Genomic DNA, 27,723 nt, shown 5'->3' with positions numbered 1-27,723 from the left:
CTGCTTTCTGATTTTGCCTCTGATCTAACCTCTTGCTTAGGGGCCACATAATGCGGCCTCTGAAGAGAGACAGAAGTGTGGCCACAACCCGACTCTACAGCCAAAACTGTACCCTAGAAGGCTTGACCTTCAGGAAATCCTTTCTAGGGAGCACTGTCTGGGCCCACCACCCCGCAAAGGGCTGGGACAGTTGGCCAGCATGCTTGGCAGAGCCCAGGGCCCGCTTCTTTGAATGTGGCTCCCCTGTGAAAGCTTGGATCCCATCCTCAGCTCCTGACATACCTTTGGGGCCCACAGAACCAGGGACACCAGGAGGGCCCTGAGGACCCGGTTCTCCAGCAGTGCCTGGGGAGAGAAGGAGAAAGGAGCATGTGAGAAGGCCCCCCCCCACCAAGTCTGGCCACGCACCCAGCCTGACAGTGACATTTAGAGGCCATGTTTCCCCCGCCCCCGCCCATGTAAGAGCTCATCTGGTGCCTCTGTGAAGACTAATCAACAAACCCTGTCCACCCTCCAACTCAGACCCCCACAAAGTTTGGCACCTAGGAGACACTCAACAAATGCTGGCTGCCTGGTTGAGGAATAGTTTTTTGAGAAAATGTGAGACTAAAAATAAAGTTTCCTGCATAGTCTTTTGGCAGTAGAGGACACAGTCTTAGTTTCCCCGTAACAGTAGCCTCACGGTTGAGGAGCTAATTTCGGAACCTCTCCAAACCCCTCCAGTCCTGGGCCTGTGTTTAGGGTTTCCTGTCCCCTGCCCTGCAAAGTCCCAGCCCCAAGAGCCTGGAAAGCCTGCGGCCCCGCCCTGCACCTGGCTGTCCACCCAGTTCTGCCGGCCCTCTGATCTCCGCCTTGGCCTCGCTCCACTCACCACGCACTTGGGGACGGTCACTTCCCTGAGACCTCCTTTTCTAACCCGTCATCACAGCTCTGCCTCAGCCCTGGACTGGCGGTCTAGACACGCACCACTAGTCATGGTCCACACGTGGGTTACCCAGAGCCCCACGGGTGCAGCGGGCCCTCCTGTGACCTGCCTCTTACCTCTGTCTCCCTTTTCTCCAGATCCTGGAGGTCCAGGTTCACCACGAGGTCCCATGGGGCCTTCTCGCCCTTTCTGGCCCATGGGGCCTCCCATGCCAGGATCTCCTAAGGGTGAGAATGGCCAACTTCACAGTTTGGAAGGATCCCATGAGCTGTAGCCAAGGGCCCCAAAGACAGCCTGTTCCTGGCAGAATAATGGACTTGTCCTGGCCCCCTGCTTCTCCCTTAGTCCCCCGCAGCCTTGGCTTAACGCAGATGCAGAGTGACTCTGTGAGTGGACCATGTCCTGCCTCGGCCCTAAACTTGCAAATGACTTCTCTGCTCATTAGGAGTTGAAAAATCACCATCCTTGTGCTGGCTTTAAGTCCCGACATGACTGGTTTCCTCCCCTTCCTCCCTCACTCCTGCCTTCCCAACTTATGGTCTCTTCCCCCTGGTGTTCTCATAACTTGCCCTTCAGGCCCTGGCTGCCCCTTTTGCTTAGACTGTTCCCCCAGGACTCATGCGTGGCTCCTTCTTTTGCTAAGTCTTTTGGTTTTCCTATTTGGCCCCGCTGAGCACTAACTCTCAGCATCCCGAACTGCCAGGCCCTGCTTTCCGCATCTCACGCATCCCCTCGGACCCGCTACCTCCCTCACCTACTCTCATGCCCACTGTCTCCTGCCCCACCCAAGTGTGAGCTCCACCGCCCACCGCTGCTCTTTCTCTGCTGTGTTCCTTACTGTCTCCTAAAACAGGGTCGGGCACACAGCAGGCACTTAATAAATGCTTCCTACTGCTAGAATAAAGGAAGAAATGAATTGGAGAAAGGGGCTCTTACCCACGCTGCCTTTTTGTCCTTTTGGTCCTTCTGGACCAGGGTGGCCCAGGGGCCCAGGGATACCTGTGGACAGATAAAGAAGACCTCAGCAACTATTGCCTCCGGAAGCTAGAGGTTAGGACTGATGACCCCCCAAACCACTGGAGGTTACACACCTGGAGTCCCAGGGAAGCCTCGGTCTCCTGCGGGAACAAAGGTAAAGGACAAGGGTCAGCTGGAGGGCCTGGTCCAATTCCCTAAGGGAGACACTGGTAGCGTTCGGCTAAAACGGCCAGGTAAGCAAATGCATTTGTATTTGAATTGTGATAGAAACACAAATACGCCTCCAGTACAATTGTGTTCCAGACATTACTCGGTATGCACGTATAGTGACAAGTTGTTTCTGTGCAACTCAAGCCCCGTGTTTCTCCATCCTGAGCAACCCCAACCTGGGGGGTGTGGGCTATAGGTCTTGGGAAGGGGTCCTGGGGCTGGGGCCCGAGGTGCGCGTGTTGGAGGTCGAGGTCAGTGGAGAATATGAAGGAGGTGAGGAGGAGTGGAAGGCCAGCAGGTGGAGGAACTCAGGTCCTGCCTGGGGTCTCCTGGGAGGCGAGGCTGGGCTGGGACTGGAACAAGGCGTGATGGTTCTCGGCATGGGCCGAGCACCTTTGGGGTGATGAAGACCAACGACTCCTCGTGGCTCACTCACACTTGTTCAGGGGCCCTGGGAGTAGGGCCCAGAATCTTTGGACACACTGGGGTATGCCAACGACCCCAGTCAGATGAAGCAAGGACCGCTGTTCCCCATCCATCGAGGGACAGTGACATTGGAAACTTCATCCTCTCCCCCGTGGATTGTGAGGTCGTGTTTCTCTGCGTGAGGTGCTTTTCTAACCTTTGCCTCTTGTTTTAAACTGTCTGTCCTTGGTAATTTTAAAATAAAAATGTCTGTGGAATATTTACCTTTGGGGCCTTGAGTTCCCATGTCACCTAAAACCAGAAAGACAAAAACTGTGAGACGAGTAACGACCAAGAGCCCAGTGTCCCTGTGTTCCTTTTTTGGTTTCTTGAAGTAGGGTCTCACTCTAGCCCAGGCTGACCTGGAATTCACTACGTAGTCTCAGGGTGGCCTCAAACTCATGGTGATCCTCCTACCTCTGCCTCCTGAGTGCGGGGATTAAAGGCATGCGCCACCATGCCTGGCTGTGTTCCTCTATTTGACAATATATAAACCAGACATCAGGGTGAGGGGACAGAGTGGGGGTCCTTCTGTCCCTGTGTGTGACACTTGGACATGTCATTGGATCTCTCCTGTATGCTGCCTAGTCCCCCAACTCTGCTCTGATCTTCTGACTCAAAAGCTTCCAGACAGACATTTAGGTCATTCAACTCCTTACCCTCCCATTGGGAAAGAGATTAAAACAAAGCTTTCAGTTCCCTGACCGCCCCGCTCCCCCAGCCCGGCTTTCCCTACAAGAATGGGAAAGGACTCAATACACCCCAGTACCTTTAGGGCCTGGGCTTCCTCGGAGATTTCCTACAAGAAAAAATAACCCAGTGTTTTTCCATGTCTTCTCTGCCCTCACACACCACAGAGGGTCACAGGCAATGGGAGGAGACCGAGGCCAGCCCTAGGAGTCCGTCCACCCAGGGCCACTCCCGTCATCTTGGGCAATAGTGATTTGGGGCCATGCCGTCCGAGAAGTGAAATGGATTCCCCAGAGCAGCTGCAGTGTGCTTCTCGGGGTGGTAGAGGAAAAGGAGGCGCATGGAGGTGTGGCTCAGTGGTGTCTCCAGCATAGGCTATAGCTGCCCTTGCGCTCCCTTTGCTCTTACCGTTTTCCTGTTCGGTCATCAACTTGTTCCTCACAAACAGCCAGATCGCCTCCTGGCTGGGGCCGTCCAGGCCGGCTTTGTCGAGGTCAAATCCCACCCCTGGGGCCATGGCCTGGAGGCGGTCCTTGTTGCTCCTCTCCACCGCCTCCTCATAACGGACCACACCGGCCCTGGTCTTCTCCAGCTCGTCCACGCGGGCTTTCAGCTTCCTCACCTCTTCCGCTGAGGTGGACAGACAAGGGCCGTCAGTGAGGGCTGGGCCTGGGGGCTTCTTCATGCCTCGAGCACGTCTTGCTAGAACACTTATGTAGACACAATCAGCTGCGGCCCCTAGCAGCCAGCAGAGGCCTCCGGAGCCTTGTAGAGAAGCCTCAGGCTTCTCGCCTGACCTGGTCATCTTAACCCCCGACACTCGGGACCACTTGCCAAGGCTGGCGCTTCTGAAGGGGCCCGGGGCGCTGGGGCCTCCCGCCCCGAGGTCCCGGGCACCTACCCAGCGCGATGAGGCCGAAGAGCAGCCCCAGCAGCAGCAGCCAGGTGAGCAGCAGTCCCAGCAGCCACTTCCACCAGCTGCAGCAGGAGCCGCAGGGACACCAGGCCGGGGCGGCCCCCCAGGTGCTCCCGCGGCCGCCGCCACCGCCTCCGCCTGCGCCGCCACCTCGGTCATAGCCGTGGACTTCTGTGGAAGAAACGGGAGCGTGGGGGCAATGCAGGGGGCTGATGCTCCCTTCCCTCTCAAGTTTCTGGCTTTGGGCCACTTCCTGTGGGCCTGTGTGACAGAAAGCAGCGTTTCTTGACTTCCTGTGCAGCTCTGCCTAAACACACAGGGGGAGTCTGGCAATCCTGGACTCCAGCTGTGTGACTGATGAGGTCACCTAACCTTTCTGTTTCCTGTTCATGAAGTGGGATCAAAGGATGGCTTACTTCGTAAAGTGGTTGTTGAATGAAACGAGACAAGGCTTATTATTCACCAAAGATGCAAAACATTCAAGCACGAGGCTTAAGTTGCTTCACATTGGGACCATCACATGTATTTTTAAAATTATTTATTTATTTATTTGAGAAAGAGAGAGAGAGAGAGAGAGAGAGAGAGAGAGAGAGAATGAATATGAGTGCTCCAGGGCCTCTAGCCACTGCAAAAGAACTCCAGACACATGTGTCCTCTTGTATAAGTGGCTTATGTGGGTCCTGGGGAATCGACCCTGGGTCCTCTGGCTCTGCAGGCAAGCGCCTTAACTGCTAAGCCATCTGTCCAGCTCCTCTTGCATGTATTTGCCACAACTTCTGGCATCGGATGACCCCTAAACCTCCCCTGACCCAGTTTGCGCTGTGATTCCCCCAGTACCCAGAGTTACACTCAGGGCTATAAGCCTAGAAAAACATAACACACACACACACACACACACACACGCACGCACATGCACATACACACACACACGCACACAACCCAGTCTGCAGTTCTCTAGAATGACACGGTAAGACCAGGTTTCTGTGTAATGGGATGAGGAAGTGAGGGAGGTTCCAAAGACTGCAGCATGCATAGCCTGTGCCATCCTGGGTCCCTGTGGGAGGTTCTGCACAGACCCATGGACCCTGCAATGTCGCTCCCACCCTGGGACAAGACCCTGCACCTCAGCGCCCACAGTGCCTGCCACGTGGAATCGGGGGACCTGCGACGCACCACCCCCTGGGACTCCTCAGGTGGCTACTACCTGTCCCCAGCCTGCTCACTGCCACCCTCCACCCAACTCCCTTCTGGGGGGCTCATTGCGTGTGCACGGGCTTCAGGCAAGGGGCCATCATCTGTTCCATGAACCGTGGCCAGCCCTTCAGATGCTGTCACAGCAGGGTCCCTCTTCTTACTCACCTGCAGAGGTGGCCTTGCCCTTCATAGAGACGGACTTCACATCTCCTGAAAAGGCAAATAGAGAGCAGGGCTGAACGTGAGGATGGGAAGAGGCGACAGGCCAGCCCCCAAGTTGGTTCATGGTAGGACTAGGTTTGTCCCCAAGCAGCTTGCTGAACAGAAACGTGTAGTATACCCAACAGCACAGTGCTCATGGATCTGATATTTGCAGTAAGTACATCCACGAAGCCATGCTAATAGTAGAAGAAAGCACACATAACTTTCAGTTGTTGTGTACCTGTGAGCCGTTATGTCTGAATACATTTGTAAAATAACACATGGAAGAGAGGCTTTGATTTCTTTTCTTTTGGTGCTGGAACACGAATGCTGGGTCTCATATATGCTGAGCGCCTGACTGCCACTGAGTTATGCCCTGGCCCAATTTTGATGGCTTGTCTAAGGGTCTTTGAACACAGACTACTAACCTGGGGTGACAGAAAAGAGGAACTTCAGAAGGATGGGATTGGAGGAGGGATGTTTATGAGTCCCTGTCATTATTGAGAAATTGAATATTTGTGGGCCTATGTGGCATTTTCTGGGAATTTGCCTATAATTTTTATTAGATTCTGAAAAGGGTCTTTTGATCATGCTGCCCAGCTTCTCCGCCTAGCGAGTCCTTTCTACGTTCCTATGACTTGTGGAGAATCGTAACAGACTTAACTTGCTTTCACTTTAAAATGTCCTGTGACTTCATTGTCCCTTTCCTTTACTGAAATTAGTGCACCGTGAGGTTCTATAGGACCTCATGAAGACACATGGTTGCGTAAGAAAGAGTCCAGATATTTGTGGAGGAAAAAAGAAAAACACGAAGCCAATAAATGCTGTACGAAGCACTGTCAGATTAGTTTTGGACATCACAGCAAGCACCAAATAGGCAAGAGAAAATCCCCTTTTATACATGCGTGCAAGAGGAAGTCTTTGGCACCAATGCCCCGCACAGGAGTCACCCAGGGGGTTTGTTGAAATGCAGCTGCCCGCTCCACAGATCCGGGGGTGGTACTGGGCTCTGCGTTTCTAACAGGCTTCCAGGTTATACCCATGCTGCCGCTGCATGCACCCCACTTTGAGCGGCAAAGTCTCGGAAGACAAGTAGTTGTTTTTACCATTCACGTCCGCCTTGAGGCAGGTGTCAGCAGTGTAGACAGCCTGTTTTTCTTTTTTCAGGGTGTCATCTGAAAAAGAGGCTGTGCACAGAACCCATGAGAACCTGTATATTTAATCCCCACTCTCCCAGCCTGCTCATAGCCACTTGCTGCTGGGGAGACCAAGGCTAGCCTGGCAGGAAGCCAGCCCAGCTTTCCCTGGGGTCAGCTCCCCTCGTCTGTGCTTAGGGTCACACTCCTGTGGCCCGAAGACCCCCCTCTGGCAGCTCTTGGCCTGGCTCATCTGCATTCGAGATGGAAGCAGATCCCACCACACTCTAGTTAGACAGACAATTCTCTTGTGTTGTCGTTCGAATGGAACCCCCGTGGTTTCATGGTCAAATGACACACGCTGCACTATCTGCCTCTCTCCCGAAGCTTGTGTGTCACACGGGCTGTGACATACTTGCGGCAACGCTGGCGGGGGAGGCGGTAAAGACTTTGCCGCTGTCCTTGGTCATGATCAGGAGTTCCATCTCCTTCTTGGCCGGCACATTGTCTTTCTCCAGAATCAAGAACTTACAGTCCTTGTGCAAAAGGTCATCGCTCTGGGCACTGGTGGTGCAGGCTGGGGAGGAGAGTGAGGGGGAGGAGGGAGAAGATGTTGAGAAATGACGGGAAGAGGAAGGAGGAGGAAGAGAAGGTGTGAAGCAAAGAGGTGAGCCGGTGTGTGTGTGTGTGTGTGTGTGTGTGGATCTCCAGGTTTTGTTCACAGTGGTGCTATGAAGAATTGGGGACCCAGTACACCCCTCTCCTGTGTGGCTGGGCCTGGCTGTCAGGAGTGTGGTTGGATCATGATGGGTGTGCTGGGTGGCTGGTCTGGGGGGCTGCCTCCAGATAGACAGGATCGCTACCGAACTTGTAAAAGTCCTTTTTGGCACAGTGGATTTTACTTTCCTGGGAGGTTTTTCTTGCCCACCATCTTTAGCACTCCACTGTCATACATAGGCTCCTGTCTCTGCCATTGCTCCCTTAAGAATTGTGTGATCTGAGGCTGGAGAGATGGCTTAGTGGTTAAGGTGCTTGGCTAAAAAGCTTAAGGACCCAAGTTTGATTTCCCAGTAAGCCAGATACACAAGGTGGTACATGTATCTGGAGTTTTTTTTTTTTTTTTTTTTTTTTTTGCAGTGGCTAAAGGCCCTGGTGCACCCATTCTCTCTCTCTCTCTCTTTCTGAAATAAATCAAAAAGAAAAAAAAATATGTTTTGGTTTTTCGATGTAGGGTCTCACTCTAGCCTAGGCTAACATGGAATTCACTCTGTAGTTTCAGGGTAGCCTTGAACTCATAGTTATTCTCCTACCTCTGCCTCCTGAGTGCTGGGATTAAAGATGTGCACCATCATGCCCAGCTAATAAATAAAATATTTTTTTAAAAAAGATTTGTGTAAATTTTTGTCATTCATCTTTGCGTTAGTCACCTGCCTGTTCTAATAGCATTTTCAGTCCGATGAGGACAGACATCCTCTTCTCTATTTCTAGCACTTGGGGTAGTATCTGTCTGAAACTAAATAGGTGTTCAGTAAATTTTTAAAAACTGAACATAAAGAACCACATGCCAGGGTCCAGGCAGTGGAGGAAATAGCTCTCTGTGAGGTGCGAGCCCAAATTGAGGCTCTGGAAAACCTTGGGAGGATGCTGGCAGCTTCTGAGGGTCTCCCTGTTGCTAGTGAGTTACATGTAGTGCAGTGGCAAACCAAGCATTTCCAGACCAGGGAGGTGGCTGGAGTATAAGGGTCAGACTCTAGGCCGGTATGGAGGGTGGAGCTTCCTACCCCGGGAGAAAGACCAAGGTTAAGTTCAAAGAACGCTCTTCTCTGCAGACATATCCAAGAGACCTTGGTGAGTAGCATTTGCGGATCTCAGGCCACCTGAGTCGCCTCCAGGACCCTCACAGCAGGGCAATCCTCCCAGTGCACCAGCCCGGGCCCTGGAAGCTGGGAACAGCACTCACCGGCAGAGGTTGACACACCGGTGCTCACAACAGCAGGGCTCTGGGACACGTTTTTCTTCATACTATATGCTGTAAGCGAAGACACACGCGTGAGCGGGGCGTGCATGGGAAGCTGGTTCCCGTGGCTCAGGAGCAGGCTGATCAGCTGAGAGGCAGTGGGTGAGATCAACTCTCTCCAGCAGTGGACCTTTAGAGTGGACATTCTTGGCCATGATATTCCTCATCCCCCCGCTGTTTCCCACAGGTGAGATACTCTACCTCAGCAGTAGGCTCAATGCACCCCCATCCCTATCCCACACCCCAGGTTTGCAGAGAGACAGTGGCCTGAGTCACGCCCCATCAAAGGAACGAGCTGATTTATTTGACGTGACAGTGGGGCTGTCAAGGACTGAGTTGTGAGCTGGAAAGATCACAGGCATGAGTAAAACACCACGGGGCGGAGTCGCTGTTGCCAGCACAGGTTCCCCTGTGTGCTTAACTCACGTCACAGGCAGTAAGTGATCAAGGGGGATATAATCAGGTTGAGATAGGGGTTATTCTATTGGTGGGAAAGCTCTTTGGGGCCTTCTAGTTTAAACTTTTATTATTATTATTTTTTATCAGAGAGAGAGAGAGAATTGGCACACCAGGGCCCTTGAACTGCAATCGAATGCCAGACGCGTGCGCCATCTTGTGCGCATGTGCGACCTTGTGCCCTTACATCACCTTGTGCATCTGGCTCATGTGGGACCTGGAGAGTCGAACATGAGTCCTCAGCCTTCACAGGCAAGCACCTGAACCCTTAAGCCATCTCTCCGGCCCTGGACCTTCTAGTTTAGTTGTTGAAAAGGTATGTTATGAGTTGCAGCCTTAAAGAGGTGTCAGTTTCCAGTTGCTGAGTTCCAAACTTAGGCTACCAACCTGTGGAAGTGGTGGTTGTGCCATGGGATAGGGCACATGAGCTGGGGCCCAGATTGTTCTGCATGCCAAACACTGCAAGAGGGAATTGAGGACAGGTGAGACCAGGGTATGAGGATGGGGGTCCCTAACCACTTTCATGACACATGTTTCTGCCAATTCCAAGATTTCCGTTTGGTGTCTGCACTTTAAGAGACGGTCATTTCTTCGATGCCTCACGTCCCCACCCCAGGCCAAACTTTTCTAAGAATTATTGAGTAGTCAGGTCCATGTGACTTAATAGCAGTAGTTTGTACAGGTGTCTGATAAATGTTGCTGTATCCCTTGAAATCCTAAGACATCCCAGGGGCTCCCCGTTTCCTGTAGAAACTGTGGGCATCACACATGTTCACACTAAAAACTGAGAGACACTAACTTGGCAGACTCTTGGTGTTTCTCTTCAACTCTTCTGATTTTCTTTTGCGTGTGTGTGTGTGTGTGTGTTTGTGTGGTTTGCCTGCATGCACATATGTGTGGTCATCTGTGTGTGGGCACACATGTGTGCAGATGCATCAAGTCCAAAGTTGACATTGGGTGTTTCTCTCCATTGCTGTCCAGTTCATCTATCGAGACAGCATCTGTCACTGTAACCCCGAGCTCACTGATTTGGCTAGTTCAGTGAGCCGGGTTCCCTGGGGATCCTCCGTGTCTCCCTGGCATTACACGTGTGCTGCTGGGGATGCAAGTTCCAGTCCTCGTGCTTGCTGTGCTGTCTCCCTCCCCTTCTCCTAGTGATTTTGACCTCAATGCTTATCGTTTAATTTCTTTCTGTTAACAGTATCTGCAGCCTTTTCCTCCCTCTTCACAACTTCTGTTATTCCACCCTTTCTACGGTATGGGATACAGGATCATGAATCTGGTATTAGCACACCTCTCCTTGGGGTAAAGACTTTACAAAACCAAATTGCCAAGATGGAAGAGATCATGCATGAATCCTGAGTCTCTTGGCTGTGATGGGACTCTGGTCAACTGGAGGTGCTAGAAATCTGATCAATCAATTTGTTCTTGCTGCTGTACCAGTCGACTACATAAAGAAGGCCTACATCACCATATTCATGATTACTGAGCCACACGATGTGGTGGTAGCATATATTCATATGGACTAGTGAGCATATGTGAAAGCATGGTGAATAAATGTTTCTTTAAGTGTTTGTGTTCACATTGGAAGCTAAGCAGTAATGTTTACCCAGTGTGGTTATTCCAATGAGCTATTATATCTATATATTAAAAAAGTGATCTGGGGCTGGAGAGATGGCTTAGTGGTTAAGCGCTTGCCTGTGAAGCCTAAGGAACCCGGTTCGAGGCTCGGTTCCCCAGGTCCCACGTTAGCCAGATGCACAAGGGGGCGCACGCGTCTGGAGTTCGTTTGCAGAGGCTGGAAGCCCTGGCGCACCCATTCTCTCTCTCCCCCTCTATCCGTCTTTCTCTCTGTCTGTCGCTCTCAAATAAATAAATAAATAAATAATTTAAAAAAGTGATCTGAAATGACATCATTATAAATGAATGTTTTGCACCCTGAAAATATCTTAAGCTGTGACTTAGCCCTTTTCCTTCCATTTCTCCAACTTTCCCAGAATATGAAGGGAGCATCGCTGACTAAGCTTGTCAGGGTGGCCTCAGATGTCTCCTCCCCTAGAATTCTACTTGACTGCCACTGCAAGCATCGTGCCTGCTGCCCTCTCGGCGCAGCCGTGGCCTCCAGCGCTGGGTCACGGAGTGCACGCAGAAAGGTCCCTCATGCTTCTGGGTAGGAAGGACATCTTCTCTAGAATGGATTCCACTGCACTCAGCAAGAACAAGCAGGCTTATATTTTTTAAGCAACCAGTTTAGAGAAGGTGATTCAAGAGGCAACACTGACCTGAGGAGCAGGTGCTGAGTCCAGGGTTCAGCGTGGGGGAGCAGGACGTCATGTTATTTGGAACTCCAAAGACTGCGGGTGGGGGGGGGGAAGCCAGGTGAGAGGAGCATCTAGCGCACAGCAGGGCAGACATGGGTACCATGGATACCCCAGGAGAAATGCCAGTATTGGGTTTTAATATCTGTTCATGTTTTGTTTTATTTACTTGTATTTATTTGAGGGGGGCAGGTGCACCAGGGCCTCCAGCTGCTGCGAACAAACCCCAGATGTGTGCACCCCCTTGTGCATATGGTTTACGTGGATCCTGGGGAATCAAGCCTGGGTTTGCAGGCAAGCGTCTTAACTGCTAAGCCATCTCCCCGGGCCTGTTTATTTTTGTGTCTTAGAAAAATCTTAATATTCACTTGTCTTGTCTTGCAACAGAGAAACGTTAGCTTGTGGTGTACCTTAGGTCTTTGCTAAATGTGATCTTGAGTTGATTTGGTCTGGGGTGGACAGGAAGACCAGCTAAAGGCTTTCTTGTTAAGTGACCTCATTTTACAGAGAGAATTGCTGAAGATCAGAGAAATTAACTGAGTTGCACAGGATCTCATAGTCAATTCACACTAGGTACCAGGTCTCTTATCTATTGTCAGTGTGTTTTTCCCCCCACTATATTTTTTCTGGTACCTTGTGTTACATATTCCTTTTACAATGAACCTACTCTGCCTGAAGCAGAACTGAAGTTTCAGTGGGAAGCCTTTGGACATCTGGCTACAGAACACTTCTCCAGGAAGATCTGGGGATGGCAAATGCCCCAAAAGTTCTTCAGCAACAGGGTAGAGGTGTGGGCATTTCTATTCTGTGGGTGAGAAGGCATGCATGGCCTACCTGATCCTGCTGAGTATGCATTCGTGTTGAGGAGAGAGGAGCTCTGTGTTGTCATGTTGTTGTGATAGGTCCCCATGGAGGACCCTGCAGGCAAGGTGGAGGACCACATGTGGGAGGGAAGGTTGGTATCCAGTACTGTTGCATCGTAGGTTCCGGACACTGGCAACAGAAACACCCCCCAACTCCAGTGAGGAACAAGTGGACACTTTGCAGCTAGGGGTACTTATTTGGCTCTGGCTCCACTTCCTGGGACTTCCCTGATATTAGCACCGAAGGTCTGGCACCCTAGGAAATCCCCAGCTCAGGACAGTCCAAGGCAGTGAGCAATCCTGCTTCTGACTGAAGTCAAGCCTTGAACTCTTGTGTTACAAATTCTTTCCAAATCCTGGTGGAATTCAAAGTAGACAATTTTGCCTTGGGGATCCCCTCATTTCTCCTCCTTAGCTCTTCTCCCTTGTTTTCACCAATGGTCTCTTTAACCCTTTACTGGATCCTCCATGTTCAAGGATGCCAGTGGGCAGCTCACTCCTGAGCTGCTTCTGGGCGCTGCAGCAAATGTGGGGAACGCATCTGACCAGGAAGTGCTGGGGCAGGAGGCCTCCTTGCCCCACGGCAGGTTGCAGGGTCAGGCCCACCTTAGACATCCTTATGTGCCAACCAGAACTTGGGGCGCACTGCTTTCCATGTGTCTTCAAACCTGATGCCAGTTCTGCCTATTTATCCTGTGACAGCAACCTGGCTGTACCAGAGATGACAAGCCCCGGGGCTTGGTTTTATGGGACAACACACAGGAAGTCCAGGAGGAAAGCTTCACTCCACAGCAGACCTGGCTTGTGTCCTCGCCGCCCTCCCGGCCTCTGCTAAGTTGCCTTCAGGTTACCTGCAGAAACCCTCTCACAGGAGGCAAGCACCTGCCAGATGAGAGCTGGGCGCCACTCTCTCTAGGGGACAAGGACCTCTTGGATTCCTGCTTATCTGACTCTAACAACTCCTGTTTCCATCCAGACATTAACTCTGTCTTCCCCATCCAGACCTTTTCCTTCACACCACAGAATAAGCAATACCTCAGTGGAGAATGAATGAAAATGCTCTAACTTTCCCCAGTATTCTTCACTTGGGGAATATGTCCAACAGTCCAGGATCTGCTGGTGGGAGAATCCCTAGGATTTAGAACTATACATGCTTGGGAGATGGTTGACGGGCAGATGAGAAGGCCCCTTGCTCACACATTCAACGGTACTTGGTGCTTTGCAAAGTCTCTGGCAAAGCTGGAAGGTCTCCAAGGAACAGGTGAATTGCCTGTCCACAGTAAATCCTTCGCCTTGTGCCCGTCCTTCCATGACAGCCTGTGCTCTCTGGCTTACCTGACTGGGAGCTGGCTGTCACCATTTTGGCCTCCACAGTGTTCTTCTTGGGAATGGGCAGCGTGTTGGAGGTGTTTCTGGTGGGACTGGCACTGGCTGATCGGCTCCCCTTGAGCAAACGCTTCACCTCATCCAGCTCTGTCCCTGCAAAAGAACCCCAGGCTTTCCCATCAGGCCAACCGCTCTCTCCTAAGTCCTCAGGCAGGACAGGAACATGGATGGCCTTCTGAGCACCAGGAAGACTTGGCACCGGCCTCACCCAGGGGAGCATTTTCCGTTAGCTTTTATAAAGTTTGCCTTTTGCCAATTTATGGCACTTATCAACTTGGCACTTTGTAATATTAATAGCCTCATAAATATAGTGCCTCGCATAAGGAGCCCAAAGTCCTTGGGAGCTATTTCCTAATTAGACTTTATCGGGCACCACAGGGGTGATACTGCGGCTGGAAGACCCCGACATCTGGGATCAGGCGTTTAGAGAGGTAGGCCTCTTGACAGAAACAGCTAAGAGGTCCTGACTGGAAAGCCCTGGGAGTTTCAAAAGGGGTTTGTGGCCCATAACTCCTAGACATTAGACTGCATTCACATGTGGCTTAATTTCAAGTCCATCTGGCTGAGACTTACTTGTAGCAAGGTGAGCTAGTGGAACGGGCTGTTCATACCCCTCCAAAGCACAAAACAGGAAGGAAGGGAGGCATCATGTGAGGGTAATGGATGGAAGTTGGCACGTAGACTTGCGCACAACAGGCATTGAAGAACTGCCTGCCTCCCTTCCCTGCCCCAGAAAAATCTATCCTTTAGGCTTCAAAACCCTGTAGTCCTGGAATAGCTTGGGTGAAAAAGTATCAGGCTTAGGGTCAGATCCCTTGATCAGGTGCCAGGTGGGCAAGGCCCTGTACTTCTGTCTTGAGCTGCTGACTGAACAGCTCATCCCTTGGACATGGACTCATCCTAAAAGTTGGGCTCACTTCAAAATACTGCCAAGCAGCCTCTAAAGAGGACGAGAGCAGTCTAACATGTGTATACAAAGACTGGTGTCACAGTCAGCTTTACGCCGCTGGGGTGAACCTCTAAACCAGACACGGTTTATGGGAGGAATGGGAGCTATCGAAGCTTTCAGAGCCAGGGGAAGTTCCGTAATGGCGGAAGAAGCTGGTCTCCTTTAAACAGATCCATGCAGAGAAAGATACCACCACCAGGACCACAAGCAAGCACTCTCTCTCCAGGAGCCCAGGCAGAGCTCCCGCACTCTGCATTCCACAGACTGGAAATCAGATCCGCCCCCAAACACGCCTTAGGGCTGGACCCGAGGATCCGCCCACGGTGACCCCCTCCTTCAGCAAGGCAGCTGGAGAACTAATTGCAAGCTTTAATAACTCCTGTATCTACTGGGGGCGGGGGGGGGGGCGTCCATTCAAACTACCACAACTGGAGGATTTCTTACCTTGGAGATAAAGTTCAAATCCTTTTCCTTGACTCCTGAACTTTCTCTGAATCTGAATTCTCCCATTGTGGCCCCAACTCTGAACAAGACCTTAAATGACTCAAGTTGGTTCCATTCTCTGAGTCTGACTCCGATCCACCCTCTAGTCTTCGTTCAAATAACTCCTATCCCAGACCAGGCTACTCTTGTCCCTTGCTCTAGCCTCATCTCCCTGGGCTGCTAAAGAGCTGCTCCTTGGCACTCTCTTCATGCTGAGCATGCTGGTTGGCCGCATTACCACCTTCCTGTTCATGTCTGAACTGATAAGCAGCAGGACCATGATTTACTCAGCCAATTAGCACTAGCACCTAGCTCAGGGGCCAGCACACACGAGGCCCTCACAGGTGTTTGAGGACTGAGTGCATGTGTGATGTGTGAGTGTGCCCACACACAGCCCTACCTAGCTCCTATCTCCTCAACATTACGCTGCATTCATAGGAGGTTTAATCTCAGGATCTCCTGGGTCCTCTCCTCTCAGCATGACAGTGACCACTTACACCTGGTAGATGGTGATGCACTCTGCAGCCGAACTCGAATTTCGCTCTCTGTAAATGGGAAGAGATGAGAGGCTGTGGATGAAGGGGCTTGGAGAAGATTTCCAAGTCCTGGACCAGGAAGCCTACATGTCGCTTGCTAATGAAAGGGGTGCCCCTTCCATATCCCACTTGGCAAATGCTTGCTTCCAGGCAGCTGGCACCCAGTGAAATGCCAGGTGGGGCTGGAGAGCTGGCTTAGCAGTTAAAGTGCTTGCCAGCGGAGCCTAAGGGCCCAGGTTCAATTCTCCAGATCCCATGTAAGCCAGATGCATATGGTGGCACATGTGTCTGGAGTTCGTTTGCAATGGCTAGAGGCTCTGGCATGCCCACTCTCATTCACTCTCTCCCTCTAAAAAATAAATAAAGATAAAATATTAAAAAACAAAAGAAATCCCAGGCTGAGCAAGAAGGCCCCATTACACTCAGCAAGGGCCACCCCTTTCCCACCACCTACTTCATGGTTGCTGGCTCCCGGCATCTCTCTACCTTTGTGCCCACTGAAGGCAGGGGCAAGAGACCTCTAAAACCTTTAGCGTTCTCTTTCTCACTTGATGTCTTCAGAAATGACAAGGATAGGAAGCTGGTAGCTTAACATTACTAACTTTAGAGAATTGGCATCTTTCAACTCAGCCCAAAGCTGTGGGTGGTGGAGCCCAAACTTCCAAGTTCCTGACAGCGGTAGGGCCCACTGGGAGACCTGGCTAGTTGCTGAGAACTTGCTGAGCCTGAGAAGGTCTCAGCCTTCCGTGCAGCTGACATGACACTCCCTGGCTTTTTATATTTTCGAGGGAAGCCCAACAGACTGCCTTTTTTTTTTTTTTTTTTTTTTTTTTAATGTGAGAGAGCAAGAATGAGAATGAGAGAGAAAGAGAGAGAGAGAACTGGCACACTAGAACCTCCAGCTCTTGCAATTGAACTCCAGATGTGTGCGCCCCCCTGTGCACACGTACCACCGTGTGCACTCGCATCTGGCTCACACGGGACCTGGAGAGTCAACATGAGTCCTCAGGTTTTGCAGGCAAGCGCCTTAACTGCTCAGCCATCTCTCCAGCCCGCCCCTTGCTTTTTTTTTTTTTTTTGAGCTCTTCGCTAGTTGGGCCTTTTCTAGAGCCGTTCTACCCTTTCCAGATGAGGAGACTGCGAGACTGTCTGGTGATATCATTTGAAAAACAAAAGGGTGTGGGGACTTTTGTTCATGGCTTTATGTGTAAAAAGCAGTTGAAGCATACATGGCTAGACTCAACTGGGAAAGTGCAAGTGAAACCAGATGTGGCGCCTGCATCTCCAGGTCACCCACAGTGAACAGACTGTCCCCTGGATTGTCACTGGTGCAGGTCACTATCAGCAGCCCCTCTTCCCACCATGACAGAGCTGGCAAAGGTGCCCTGGGTCCTCTAGGTGCCCGGAGGGCAAACACCATGCCTAACTTGCTCTTCTATGCCCCACTTCCTGGCTCAGGGCTGGCACGTGTTCGCTGCCTGATTGGCACCGAACCCAGAGATGGTGCTTACCTCGCGTTTGGCTCCGTCCTCTGGTAGAAGAAGATCCTGGGAAACAGAGAAGCATGAGTTGAGGCACATGTGAGAGTTGACATGGAGATAGATGTAACTGGGAAGCGTTAGGTTGGGATAGGCTCCCAAAAGTGAAGTCACCGAGGACAGCAGGATGGCAAGAGAAACTTATCCATGTTCCTCAAGAAACCACTCAGCCATTATTTCTTCCTTGCCTAACAATGCCCACCCCCCGCCCCAGGGTCACTGGCCACTGCTCTGCTCTCACCCCCTAGCTATCTGAAAAGGCTAATGTAAAGAACAAATGCCCCTCCCGCAGCTGAAGAGCCCTGTGAAGCCCACTATCTGGAATCTCAGCTTGGTTCTGCCCCACTCTTGAGAGTCAGTCCTGGCAGCTTGTGCTTTTCCCAAATAAAAGCTCTCATCTTTGCCTCAGAGTGGTTTCTGTGGTCTTGGTCCCTCCTGAACCTCACTGGAAGCATTTTCATAGTGTCCAGATGGGGGCTCTTCTGTACAGAAGATGGTCAAGAAACGATACCCAGACTCTAAAGGGCAAAGGGTGGTTGGCGGGACCTCAGTGCATTTAAGGTGTTAATTAGCTTAGTGAATGCTGAGTTGGCTGACAGAGCGTTGGTGGCTGAGGAAATCCACTTGGGAGCTTGATGCATTTAGACCTGAGGCCAGCACTGTCAAATGGATCTTTCCTTTAATTTGTTTATTAGCGCCTGCCTTGCTTTCCCCAGCGTAAGCAAATAGATGAAATTATAACCATTATAAAATCACTGGTGACAGCCGCAATTCATGTGTGTAGTGATGCTTGAAGAATACAGGCCAAAGACATAAGGTCCACTGAAGGCAAAGCTAGGTGTCACTAGGCCGATGATGTGGCCCTTTGAGATGAACCGCAGGGTAGATGCCAGGAGGCCAGCACCGTGACTGCTCCTCCTCCTTGGAGTTGGTCTCTGTGCAGCTTGTGGAAGGAAGAATTCTTATAATTATGGCTTGGCCTTAGGGTGTATTTGTCCAAGCACAAACCTTGCACAAACAACTTGCTGTTTTAATGGCGTCATGAGCAAATGCTTATGGCAGCAAGTTCGTGTGACTGACAATTCCCTGAAGGTGCTTCCAGATGTTGAACGGGGGAAAATGGGTCAGCAGAGGTCAAACTCCTTCAGAAGACTTCATTTAACTCACAGCATCCCCCCCACCCCCCTGCCCAGTCCCCAGGTATGTTCTTGGTGAGCATTAGGGCATGTTTCTAGATAAGGAGAGGACATACCAAATTCCTTCCGCGGATACTCAGGGGAAGAGTTACCACTGGAGCTCCCTGGAAAAGGAATGGACCATTCAGCATAAGTGGCTACCGAGGCTCATAAATAAGGCTTCACAGAGGGCTGAGGGGCCAGCCACTGCTTTCTGAAGCCTCACAGCCAGACATGGTTCAGGAGAAAATGAGCTGTACTCTTAGACAAATTCATCTAAGCAGGGTCTTTCTCCATCCAGGGTTTCCTGTTTCTCTTTTTTTCTTTCTTTTTAACTTTTAAAATACTTTCATTTATTTATTTATTTGGCAGAGAAAAAGGGGGAGAGAGAGAAAGAGAGAATGGGCACACTAGGGCCTCCAGCCACTACAAACGAACTCCAGATGCATGCACCCCCTGTGCATTTGGCTAACGTGGGTCCTGGGGAATCAAGCCTGGGTCCTTTGGCTTTGCAGGCAAATGCCTTAACTGCTAAGCCACTCCTCCAGCCCCTTCTGTTTCAATTGGCTGGTCTCACCATGAGCTTAACCTGCATTTGAAGCCTCAGAGGAATGGCTGCCTCTGATTTCTTCTTACAAGCCTGTCAATTCCGTGTCTTTTCTCTCTCACCTCCCAGTCCTTCTGCCCGCTGTTACCAGTCTAGCCCCACCTTAGGCTGCCCTGTGTCTTCATCTCTGGGTGTCGAAAACACACCAGGATGGTCTGACTTAGAAGCCACCATCTCTGTAGAGTCTTTCCTGATTTCTTCAGTGGAAAATGGCCATCACCTTTTACTCTGTACTACTGATTTTTAAAATTTTTATATTTATTTATATTTTAGAGAGAGAGACAGACAGGCAGATAGAATGGGTGCACCAGGGCCTCCAGCCACTGCAAATGAACTCCAGACACATGCACCACCTTGTGCACCTGGCTTATGTGGGTCCTGGGGAATTGAACCTGGGTCCTTTGGCTTTGTAGGCAAATGCCTTAACTACTAAGCCATCTCTTAGTCCTGTACTACTGATTTTATCTGTCATCTTAACCTGTCCATCAAACTATAGTCTTTGAAGACAAAGACCATGTCAGATTCATGCAAGCGTCCATCAACACAGTCCACACAGCATAAAGCATACGATTAGATGCTAACTGAAAAGGGACCAAACAGATGAAAGAATGCAGAAAAGGATGGATAAATGAGTGCAATCTTCCAATAATGTGAGTTCAGGGACTGGGGAGATAGCTCAACAGGTAAAGGTGCATGCTTTAAAAGGCTGTTTGCCTGGGTTTAATTGCCCAGCACCTATGTAAAGCCAGATGCAAAACAATGCATATGTCTGAAGTTAGTTTGCAGCTCTGAGAGACCCTGGCGTGTTCCTCACCCCCACAGACATATAAATAAACAAATAAAATTTGAGATCCAGTGGGAGTTCATACAAGATAAGAAGGAATGGAGAGAAAGGTGGAGTGTGGATGCAGGAGAAGCCAGGTGGCCACCATGCAGTGGGTGAGTAGAGACCCATGGGGGGCTGGGGATGTGAACAGACGCCTTGTACTGATACCTTCATAGGTTCCATGGCGGGTCACGTGAGCTTTCCTTTCAAAGGTTGAGCCTGGTGAGTTGGGCAGAGTAGAGGCAGGTGAATGAGCCCTCCTGTAACTGGAGGTGGAGGCATTACCTCGGATGCTGCCACCTGCAAGGTGGGAGGGAGCTGTAGATCTCTGTGGCACTTACCTCGGCAGAGACCGCATCCCATGCAGTTGCATTAGCCAAGCACCCTCTGGCTGTGCCTAGCTAAGGAAGAGCCCCGCAGGAGGCTCAGGGGACACGGGTGGAAGGCAGCTGCTCAGAGCGGAAGGGAAGGACTACAGCTGTTGCCTTTCCTAAGTGGACACCAAGGGTCAGGAATGTCCTCATGCATGTGGTCACAGCACTTGGACGTGGCAGGGATTCTGCAGGGTCTTCTTGAAGAGCTGGCCACCTCTGCTTCCAAACATTGTCTGCTGTGGAGTGGGCCTAAGGCCGGTGCCTCCCTTGGTGAACTGGGCCTTTTGGTTTTGGGTTTTCCTTGGTAGCTTCTCTACTAGATTTTAAAAATAGCTTCAGCAGCTATGCATTCTGTTTTTACTTTACTCTGCCTTGCCTTGTTTCATTTTCCTGTGAAAGATCGTTTCATAGGGAGCAGGAGGCTCATGCTGGATGCTTGCCCAGTGGAAAGGCACACAGCGTAGGATCACACGTCCCTGGATTCTCTGAGCATAGTAATCTAACCATTAGGTTTCTTTTGTTGTTGACAAGTCACATTGTAAACCCTAAACATGAACACCCTTTGCTAAAAGAAAAGACTTCAAAAAGACAACGTTCAGTGGGAAGGCAACTTCTCCTCCCTGGGAAGGCTTCTTAATTAATGATAGTTATCTATTCTGGGGGTTTAATGAAAATCGACTCCATTATAAGTAGGGGTCCAATGCTGACGACTCTGGAGTTTCCCTGGGCCATGTGTCATTTAGATCATTCTTTAGGCAGTTGCAGTGGATGCCACCTGGTTGCAGTAGACCCTCTCATGCAGTGACGGTGCATAAGATGGTGGATTTTCTTGGTGCTCCCTCCCTCCCTCCATCCCTCTCTCCTTCTCTCCATCCCTCCCTCTCCTTCTATCCACCTTTCCCTCTCTCCTGCTCCCCCTCTCTTCCTTTGTGTCTATCTAATCCGCCCCAGCTCCTCACACAAGTAGGCAACTCACTTGAGTTGATGCAGCTGCTGCTGCCATGACTCAGGCTTTGTCTCTCTAGCCGGCTTCCTCCACTGAGAGAGCCCGTCTTAGCATAGCCATTGCCGGTCCCACCTTCTGGAACAGCAGATGACAAGTTCAGGGTGGAGTTGGGACACGGGGTCTCCTCATGTCTTGCCCTGCGGAAGCCTTCCCTCATTTCTAATTCAGAGCCTCCTGGTTGGGGGTCCCACACTCAGGGGTACCAGCTGGCATGTTCTAACTTGTTTCAGATGGAGAAAATGTTCTGTTTGATCTGAAAGGAGAGCCTTCTGGGGGAGCACGGCAAGTTCTTCACTAGGAAAACGTAGTAAGCAAGGCAGCTGACTGATACCAAGTGCCTTGAGTCCAGGCCTGGGTTGGGCTTGCTTTGTTCAAATGCCTGGTCAGGGCCCAAACACAGAAGCCAGCAGAGGGGCTGGGGGTCTGGCCGTAGCTCTGGGTTCCATCTGGCATGGCTGGTGTCCTTGCTGTGCCCTCCCCATGCACGGGTGGGTTCTCCTTATCCTAAAGGTGCAGGGGTGGCATTGTGACTCATCCAATCCACAACTGAGGTGCTCCTGGAGCAAAGTGGAGTGAAATCCTGTTCTTGGGGAGGGGAGGGTTTTTGAAAGTTTGTTCTCTAGAAGGGGCGAGTCGGTAGAGACAGAAAGAGAACTTGTGGCTCTTGGGGGCCAGGGAGAGGGGAAGAGGATGAGGCGTGATTGCGTGGGGGTTGCTGAGAGGAAGTGATGGGAATATTCTAAACTTTGACTGGAGCACTAACTATATACCCTGTTAGCAACCCCTGGCTCACACAACTCAAACGGGGAGACGTCATGATATGTAAATTAATTTAAGTATAGCTGTTAGCATAAAAAAATCAGTTACTTTAGATCTGCCCAGTGGATGGATGAACTCCATGTTCAAGGTTATAGTGTGGGCCTTCCCATATGACCTGCTGGGAAGAAAATGACTTACTTGGTGGTAACGATGTGAGTCTTGTAGTTACAGTTTCTGTGATAACTAGAAGAGACAAAAAGAGGAAGCGATGTTACGGAGGCTACTGACATCTCTGTATTTTAGCAGGGCCAGGTATCTGTCATAGGCTAAACTTATTAAGTTAGGTTCAACAAAGACTTTCACCTACCTGTGCCTTAAGGGGTATGATCTTTTTACCCACTGCGCATGAAAATTTGAGCAAAACAATGGGGTTCAAGGTATCTGAAAAATAAACTTTTCTCTCTTTGGAGCCAAAGAAGTTACCCACTGCTGTGAAAAATGAGTTTTTTTGTTTGTTTTTACCATCAAGGTCTGTCACTGACAACTCAAGTCTAAGGCTGGGTGTGATAGGCTCTTGTCTTAGATTTACACTGTCTCTCTGCCTTGTTCCTTTTCAAAGATCCCAGGGAAGCTGGGGCCAACACCCTGGCTGATTTCACTTTGTACTTCCTGATGAAGTTGGGAGCTTTTCAAGGGCATCGTGATTCATTCTGGATTCTTCAGAATAGCATTGAGTGTGGAAAGGGTGGATCGGAAGGGTGGCCTGCATGAGACACTTTTGGAAGTTGGTGAAATGAGCAAGAGATAGATCTCAGAGACAAACCGAGAGAAACAGTTTCTTGCTCTGAGTTCCTCTAAAGCACAGTGGTGGTGAGTGAATGAATGGTGGTAAGAACAGTTTCAGGAAACACCTAGAACCATGCCGGCCTCCCATCACTCCCTCCTTCAGCAGCACAGGGTGGGCTGGGTTCCCAGTGCCACAGCAGGACTGATTTTGTGTGACCTTGGCCGTCACCACTTCCTTCTTCACTGTTGGGCATGAAGGTACCCATCTAGTGGGGTCACTGGTCTTTACTTTTGTACTGTTTTTGTGTATGTGCCTGTTCACATGTGTGCATGGTTGCGGAGACCAGAGGACCACCTTGGGTGTTGTTTCTCAAATGCCAGTCACCATTTTTCCTTTGTAAGAAAGCTTCTCTCACTGGCCCGGAACTTGCCTAACTAGGCCACTCCGGCTGCCCAGCAAGCTGGAGGGATCTGTCTGCCTTGGCTTCTTAATGCTGGGATTACAGGTATGCGCCACCACACCTGGCTGTTTTGTTTTGTTTTGTTTTTTTCACATGGGCTCTGGGGATGGAATTCATGTACTCATGCTTGCAAGGCAAGCATGTCACTGACGGAGCTATCTCCCCAGTCCTCTGGTCTTTAACAGCAGATTTCCCTGAGTGTGTGCACGTGCATGCATGTGTGTATGTGTGGCATGTATGCACACGTGTGTGGATAGAGGGGTGGGAAGAGAGACGAGTGGAAGGATGTGGGCCAGGGCCACTTTTTTGCCACCTGAAGCCTCTGCTTCAGCCATCTGGTCTCATCTGCCCCTGTCCTTCACACAGCATTGTCCTAGTTAGCTTGGTTGTCCTACCTGGAACACGGGGTTAGGAACGTAGCAAAAACAGCATTCGCTGCATAAAAGAGAATGGCTTTAAAGTGCAGCTTCATTTGAATAATAGTCTTTGAGCTTTCTTTAAGCCTCTCATTGTATAGACCTTTGGGATTCTTTGACACATAAAAATAAATTATTTCCTAACTTAAAGTTCCAAGTCTGTGGAGCTAGAGATTTTTTTTTTTTTATTGGAAATAAATGAAAGTCACAGAATAAGTGAAAAAGTTTCCTAATTTAGGGTTGCTGGGGAGACAGTTTAAATGGCCCCGAGTTCATCATCTGGACAGTTTCACAAAATAAATGTATCTGCTTTCAATTTTTAGTGATTTTGCCTATGACACCAGTGTCATTTCAACTTAGTCTCTGCAATAACTGACATATTATACTTTCAGATTTCTGTTGCTCTGTACCCCTGAATAGGGAAATTTAAAGTTACATAAACTATAGTGAATTTATTGTACAGGGTAATATATGCAGTCATAAAAAATGCTGCTTATAAGCCGGGCGTGGTAGTGCATGCCTTTAATCCCAGCACTCAGGAAGCAGAAGTAGGAGGATCACCATGAGTTCGAGGCCACCCTGAGAACTACATAGTGAACTCTTGGTCAGTGTGGACCAGAGTGAGACCCTACCTCGAAAAACCACACACACACAAAAAAGCTGTTTATGGGCTGGAGAGATGGCTCAGTGGTTAAGGTGCTTGCCTACAAAGCCTAATGATCTGAGTTTGATTCCCCAGCATCCACGTAAAGCCAGATGTACAAGGTGGTGCATGTGTGTGGAGTCTGTCTGTGGTGGCTGGAGGCCTTGGTGCACCCACTCTCTCTGTCTGTCTCTCTTCTCTCTCTTTCTCTGCTTGCAAATAAATAAAGAAAACTATTTTTTTTTAATGCTGCTTATGAGGGCTAGACATGTAGCTCTGTTGGTAAAGTGTTTGCCAAGTATGCATGAACCCTGGGTTCAATTCAGTCCTCACCACTGCATAAACTGGGTGTGGTGGAGCGTGTACCAGTACTTCCAACACTAGGGGAGGTAGGGGCAGAAGGATCAGAAATTCAAGGTCATCTTTGACCACATATTGAGTTTGAGGCCAGCTTGGGCTACATGAGACCCTGATTAAAAACAAAAATAGTGGGCTGGAGAGATGGCTTAGCGGTTAAGCGCTTGCCTGTGAAGCCTAAGGACCCCGGTTCGAGGCTCGGTTCCCCAGGTCCCACGTTAGCCAGATGCACAAGGGGGCGCACGCGTCTGGAGTTCGTTTGCAGTGGCTGGAAGCCCTGGCGCGCCCATTCTCTCTCTCTCCCTCTATCTGTCTTTCTCTCTGTCTGTCGCTCTCAAATAAATAAATAAATAAATAAAAATAGCAAAAGGACAAAAAATAATGCTTCCTATGTAAACTGTAAATTTCTCTCTCTTCTTTCCTCCTTCCTTCCTTCCTTCCTCTCTGTCTCATGCCTTTCCTTTCCATCTTCATTTTTCTATGATGGAGGGAAGGAACTCGGAGCTTTATACTTTCCTACTGAGCCCCATCCGCAGGCTCAGAAATGGCAGTTTTCACCCTGGAACAAAACATAAGATTTATTTTGAAGACAAGTGTGTTGAAATGAAAATCAGCAAGAGCTGGCCTTGGGAGATGGCTCAGCAGGTTCAGATCACTTGCAGCTCAATCATGAGGGCCCGAGAGGACCCGTGTTTGACCCCCAGCACCCAAGAAAAGAGCTGTGCATGGCCACACACACTTACAACCCCAGTTCTGTGTATGTGAGGTGGTGGTGTGGGTGGGGAGACAGGAGAATTTCTGGGACTCACTGGTCAGCCAGTCTGATTGAAAAAGAAAACGGCAGTTCCAGCTTCAGTGAGAGATTTGGCCTCAAGCACGTAGATTGAGGAGTGATGGGGCGGGTGCCCGATGTTCTCCTCTGGCCTCGGTACATCTGTTTGTACACGTGTATACACTTACATACACATGCACACACACCAAAGCACACGCACCACACACATGGTGGAGTGGTTAGGGTGGAGACGCGGAGGGCTGGGATAATCTAAGGCACTTATGCATTTAAAACTCCAGACGCACTTACTTCTTTCGGTGACTTCAGTGCCATCTCGTTTGCTTTTCTTGGATACATCCATCCCATAGCCACCTGTGGGAAGAGCCGGAGACTATAAGGAGCCACGTCTCTCACCATTACATGCGGCAGGTCTAGGCCTCTGCTGTTCAATTCAATAACCCCAAATCTTGTTTCCTAGAATGCCAAGCCAATTCCTGGGCATATTTAAAAATTTCTTTTTTAATTTTTGCTTATTTGCATGTGTGTGTGCCGTTGCATACAAATGCCCGTCTGGTTTACGTGGATGGCTGGGGAGTTGAACTTAGGCTGGCAGGCTTTTTCAAGCAAGCACCTTTAACTCCCAGGCATCTCGCCCACCCCTCTTGGGTATATTTTGATAAGACTGTGTTCATTTTTACTACCACTTGTAAGGGACAGAATTCCATAGTTCTGTTATGGATTCTGTTCCTTTGTACTGGGATTTTTTCAGAGTTTAACAGAAACAGCCTGCCCTCTACTGAGCACTTAAAGGCTTCAGCAGCTGTGGGACCCTGACCTTTGTCTGACTATAAAACTTCTTTTCTTAGGCAAGGAGAGATGGCTCAGCAATTAAAGGTACTTGTTTGCAAACCCTGACAGCCCAGGTTTGATTCCCCAGCATCCACAGAAAGCCAGATGCACAAAGTGGCACATGCTTCTCGAGTTTGTTTGTAGTGGAAAGAGGCTCAGGCATGCCCATGCTTGCGCTCTCTGTTTGCCTCTTTCTCTCTGTCAAATAAATAAAGAAATATTAGCAAAATCTCTATTATTGGTCAAGGTGATAAGTAGCTCGGGGGAGTCTGTCAAAGCATGTGGTGCTATGGACTAATTCCCTTTGACTTATCCCGTCATGTTCTTCATTCTAGGCAGGACTCTGAATGGAAGACATTCATGTTGCATTCGAGTGTGGATGTGGGGACAGGCCTTGGTGGATTAAATCCCTTTGTCATACCTGCACAGGCTTTTACACTTTGCCAAGCATGGAACTTTCTCTTCACCACAAACCAGCTTTCAATGGTTCTCATGCAGTCATAAGTAGGAAAAAAAAAAAATAGACAGAAATGCATGCTGGGCTGGAGAAATGGCTTAGCAGTTAAGGGGTTTGCCTGCAAAGCCTAAGCACCCAGGTTCGATTCCCTGTTACCCACCTAAGCCAGATGCACGAGGTGATAAGGCAGCCCACGCATCTGGAATTTGTTTGCAATGGCTAGAGGCCCTGGTGCACCCATTCTCTCTCTACTTTCTCTCTTTCTCAACTAAATAAATAAATACGTAAAATATTTAAAAAATGTAATAAAAAAGTTCTCTTGTTCTGAGCATGGTGGTATGTGACTTTAGAAAAAAAGAAAAGAAACAGGTGCAACATCTACACCAGTGTGTGGCAAGTGCACATGGTCGTGTGTCCCCTTCACTCTTACTCCACCTTGGAAAAGGAAAACTCTTGGCTGCTGTCCTGGTAGCAGCTGACATGAGGCTGAGGTGACAGCCGAGGGTTGGTAGTGATCTGGGGGCCGGAGGCTTAGACAACAGTGGACAGGCAGACTCCCCATTCCAGCCAGGCTCTTGCCATGGTGCCTGGAACCAGCTTCTAGAAGGGCTTGAAACTCTCTTTTCCTGATGCTGTCCCCTCTCCTAGCCCTCCCACCCTCCTAGTTTATCCATTGGTTGCAGCTCAGCTGGGATTCTAGAATAGGGGCCATTTCCACCCAGGTGCCTCTTGCTGAGCTCCATCCTGCCTCCTTCACCTGCCCCGTGACTTCGGGCCACCTTATCCCTTAGGCAAAGTAGATGTAGTTCCTAGGCTGATGGCACATTGGAAGGAGTTGTAAAAAGTTTGGATTTCTTTTAAAATCAAAAATAAAAATAATATAATCTGGATTACAGTCTCCTAAGAACTTCTCTGTTAAATGGAGGAAGAGACCCACAAAAACTGAAAGCATCCAGGTTTCATGAAAGTCCTAA

The 27,723-nt window shown here is 49.9% G+C and overlaps 1 protein-coding gene across 3 annotated transcripts in view; it reads right to left on the bottom strand.

Moving 5' to 3' along the window:
- The window catches only part of Col17a1 (collagen type XVII alpha 1 chain), a 47,597-nt gene extending 21,793 nt beyond the window's left edge, over nt 1–25,804 (bottom strand). For all 3 annotated transcript variants that reach the window (XM_045141727.1, XM_045141728.1, XM_045141726.1), the window contains exons 1-23: nt 25,753–25,804; nt 22,207–22,251; nt 21,220–21,324; nt 20,038–20,169; nt 18,514–18,561; nt 17,235–17,270; nt 15,685–15,732; nt 13,705–13,848; nt 12,341–12,499; nt 11,471–11,542; nt 9,576–9,647; nt 8,676–8,744; nt 7,131–7,292; nt 6,686–6,766; nt 5,544–5,588; nt 4,170–4,355; nt 3,677–3,898; nt 3,348–3,377; nt 2,804–2,830; nt 2,017–2,043; nt 1,862–1,924; nt 1,042–1,146; nt 283–345 (exon numbers count right to left, since the gene is read on the bottom strand). In XM_045141727.1, coding sequence (XP_044997662.1) covers nt 283–345; nt 1,042–1,146; nt 1,862–1,924; nt 2,017–2,043; nt 2,804–2,830; nt 3,348–3,377; nt 3,677–3,898; nt 4,170–4,355; nt 5,544–5,588; nt 6,686–6,766; nt 7,131–7,292; nt 8,676–8,744; nt 9,576–9,647; nt 11,471–11,542; nt 12,341–12,499; nt 13,705–13,848; nt 15,685–15,732; nt 17,235–17,270; nt 18,514–18,561; nt 20,038–20,169; nt 21,220–21,324; nt 22,207–22,251; nt 25,753–25,804 — 1,993 coding nt within the window. The remainder of the gene's footprint in view (nt 1–282; nt 346–1,041; nt 1,147–1,861; nt 1,925–2,016; nt 2,044–2,803; nt 2,831–3,347; nt 3,378–3,676; nt 3,899–4,169; nt 4,356–5,543; nt 5,589–6,685; nt 6,767–7,130; nt 7,293–8,675; nt 8,745–9,575; nt 9,648–11,470; nt 11,543–12,340; nt 12,500–13,704; nt 13,849–15,684; nt 15,733–17,234; nt 17,271–18,513; nt 18,562–20,037; nt 20,170–21,219; nt 21,325–22,206; nt 22,252–25,752) is intronic.
- Nucleotides 25,805–27,723: the final 1,919 nt, after the last annotated feature.

This window comes from Jaculus jaculus, chromosome 1, assembly GCF_020740685.1.
Source record: "Jaculus jaculus isolate mJacJac1 chromosome 1, mJacJac1.mat.Y.cur, whole genome shotgun sequence".
Classification (NCBI taxonomy): domain Eukaryota; kingdom Metazoa; phylum Chordata; class Mammalia; order Rodentia; family Dipodidae; genus Jaculus; species Jaculus jaculus.
Note: the sequence above shows the minus strand (reverse complement) of the source record. Positions and strands in the feature narration are given on the sequence as shown.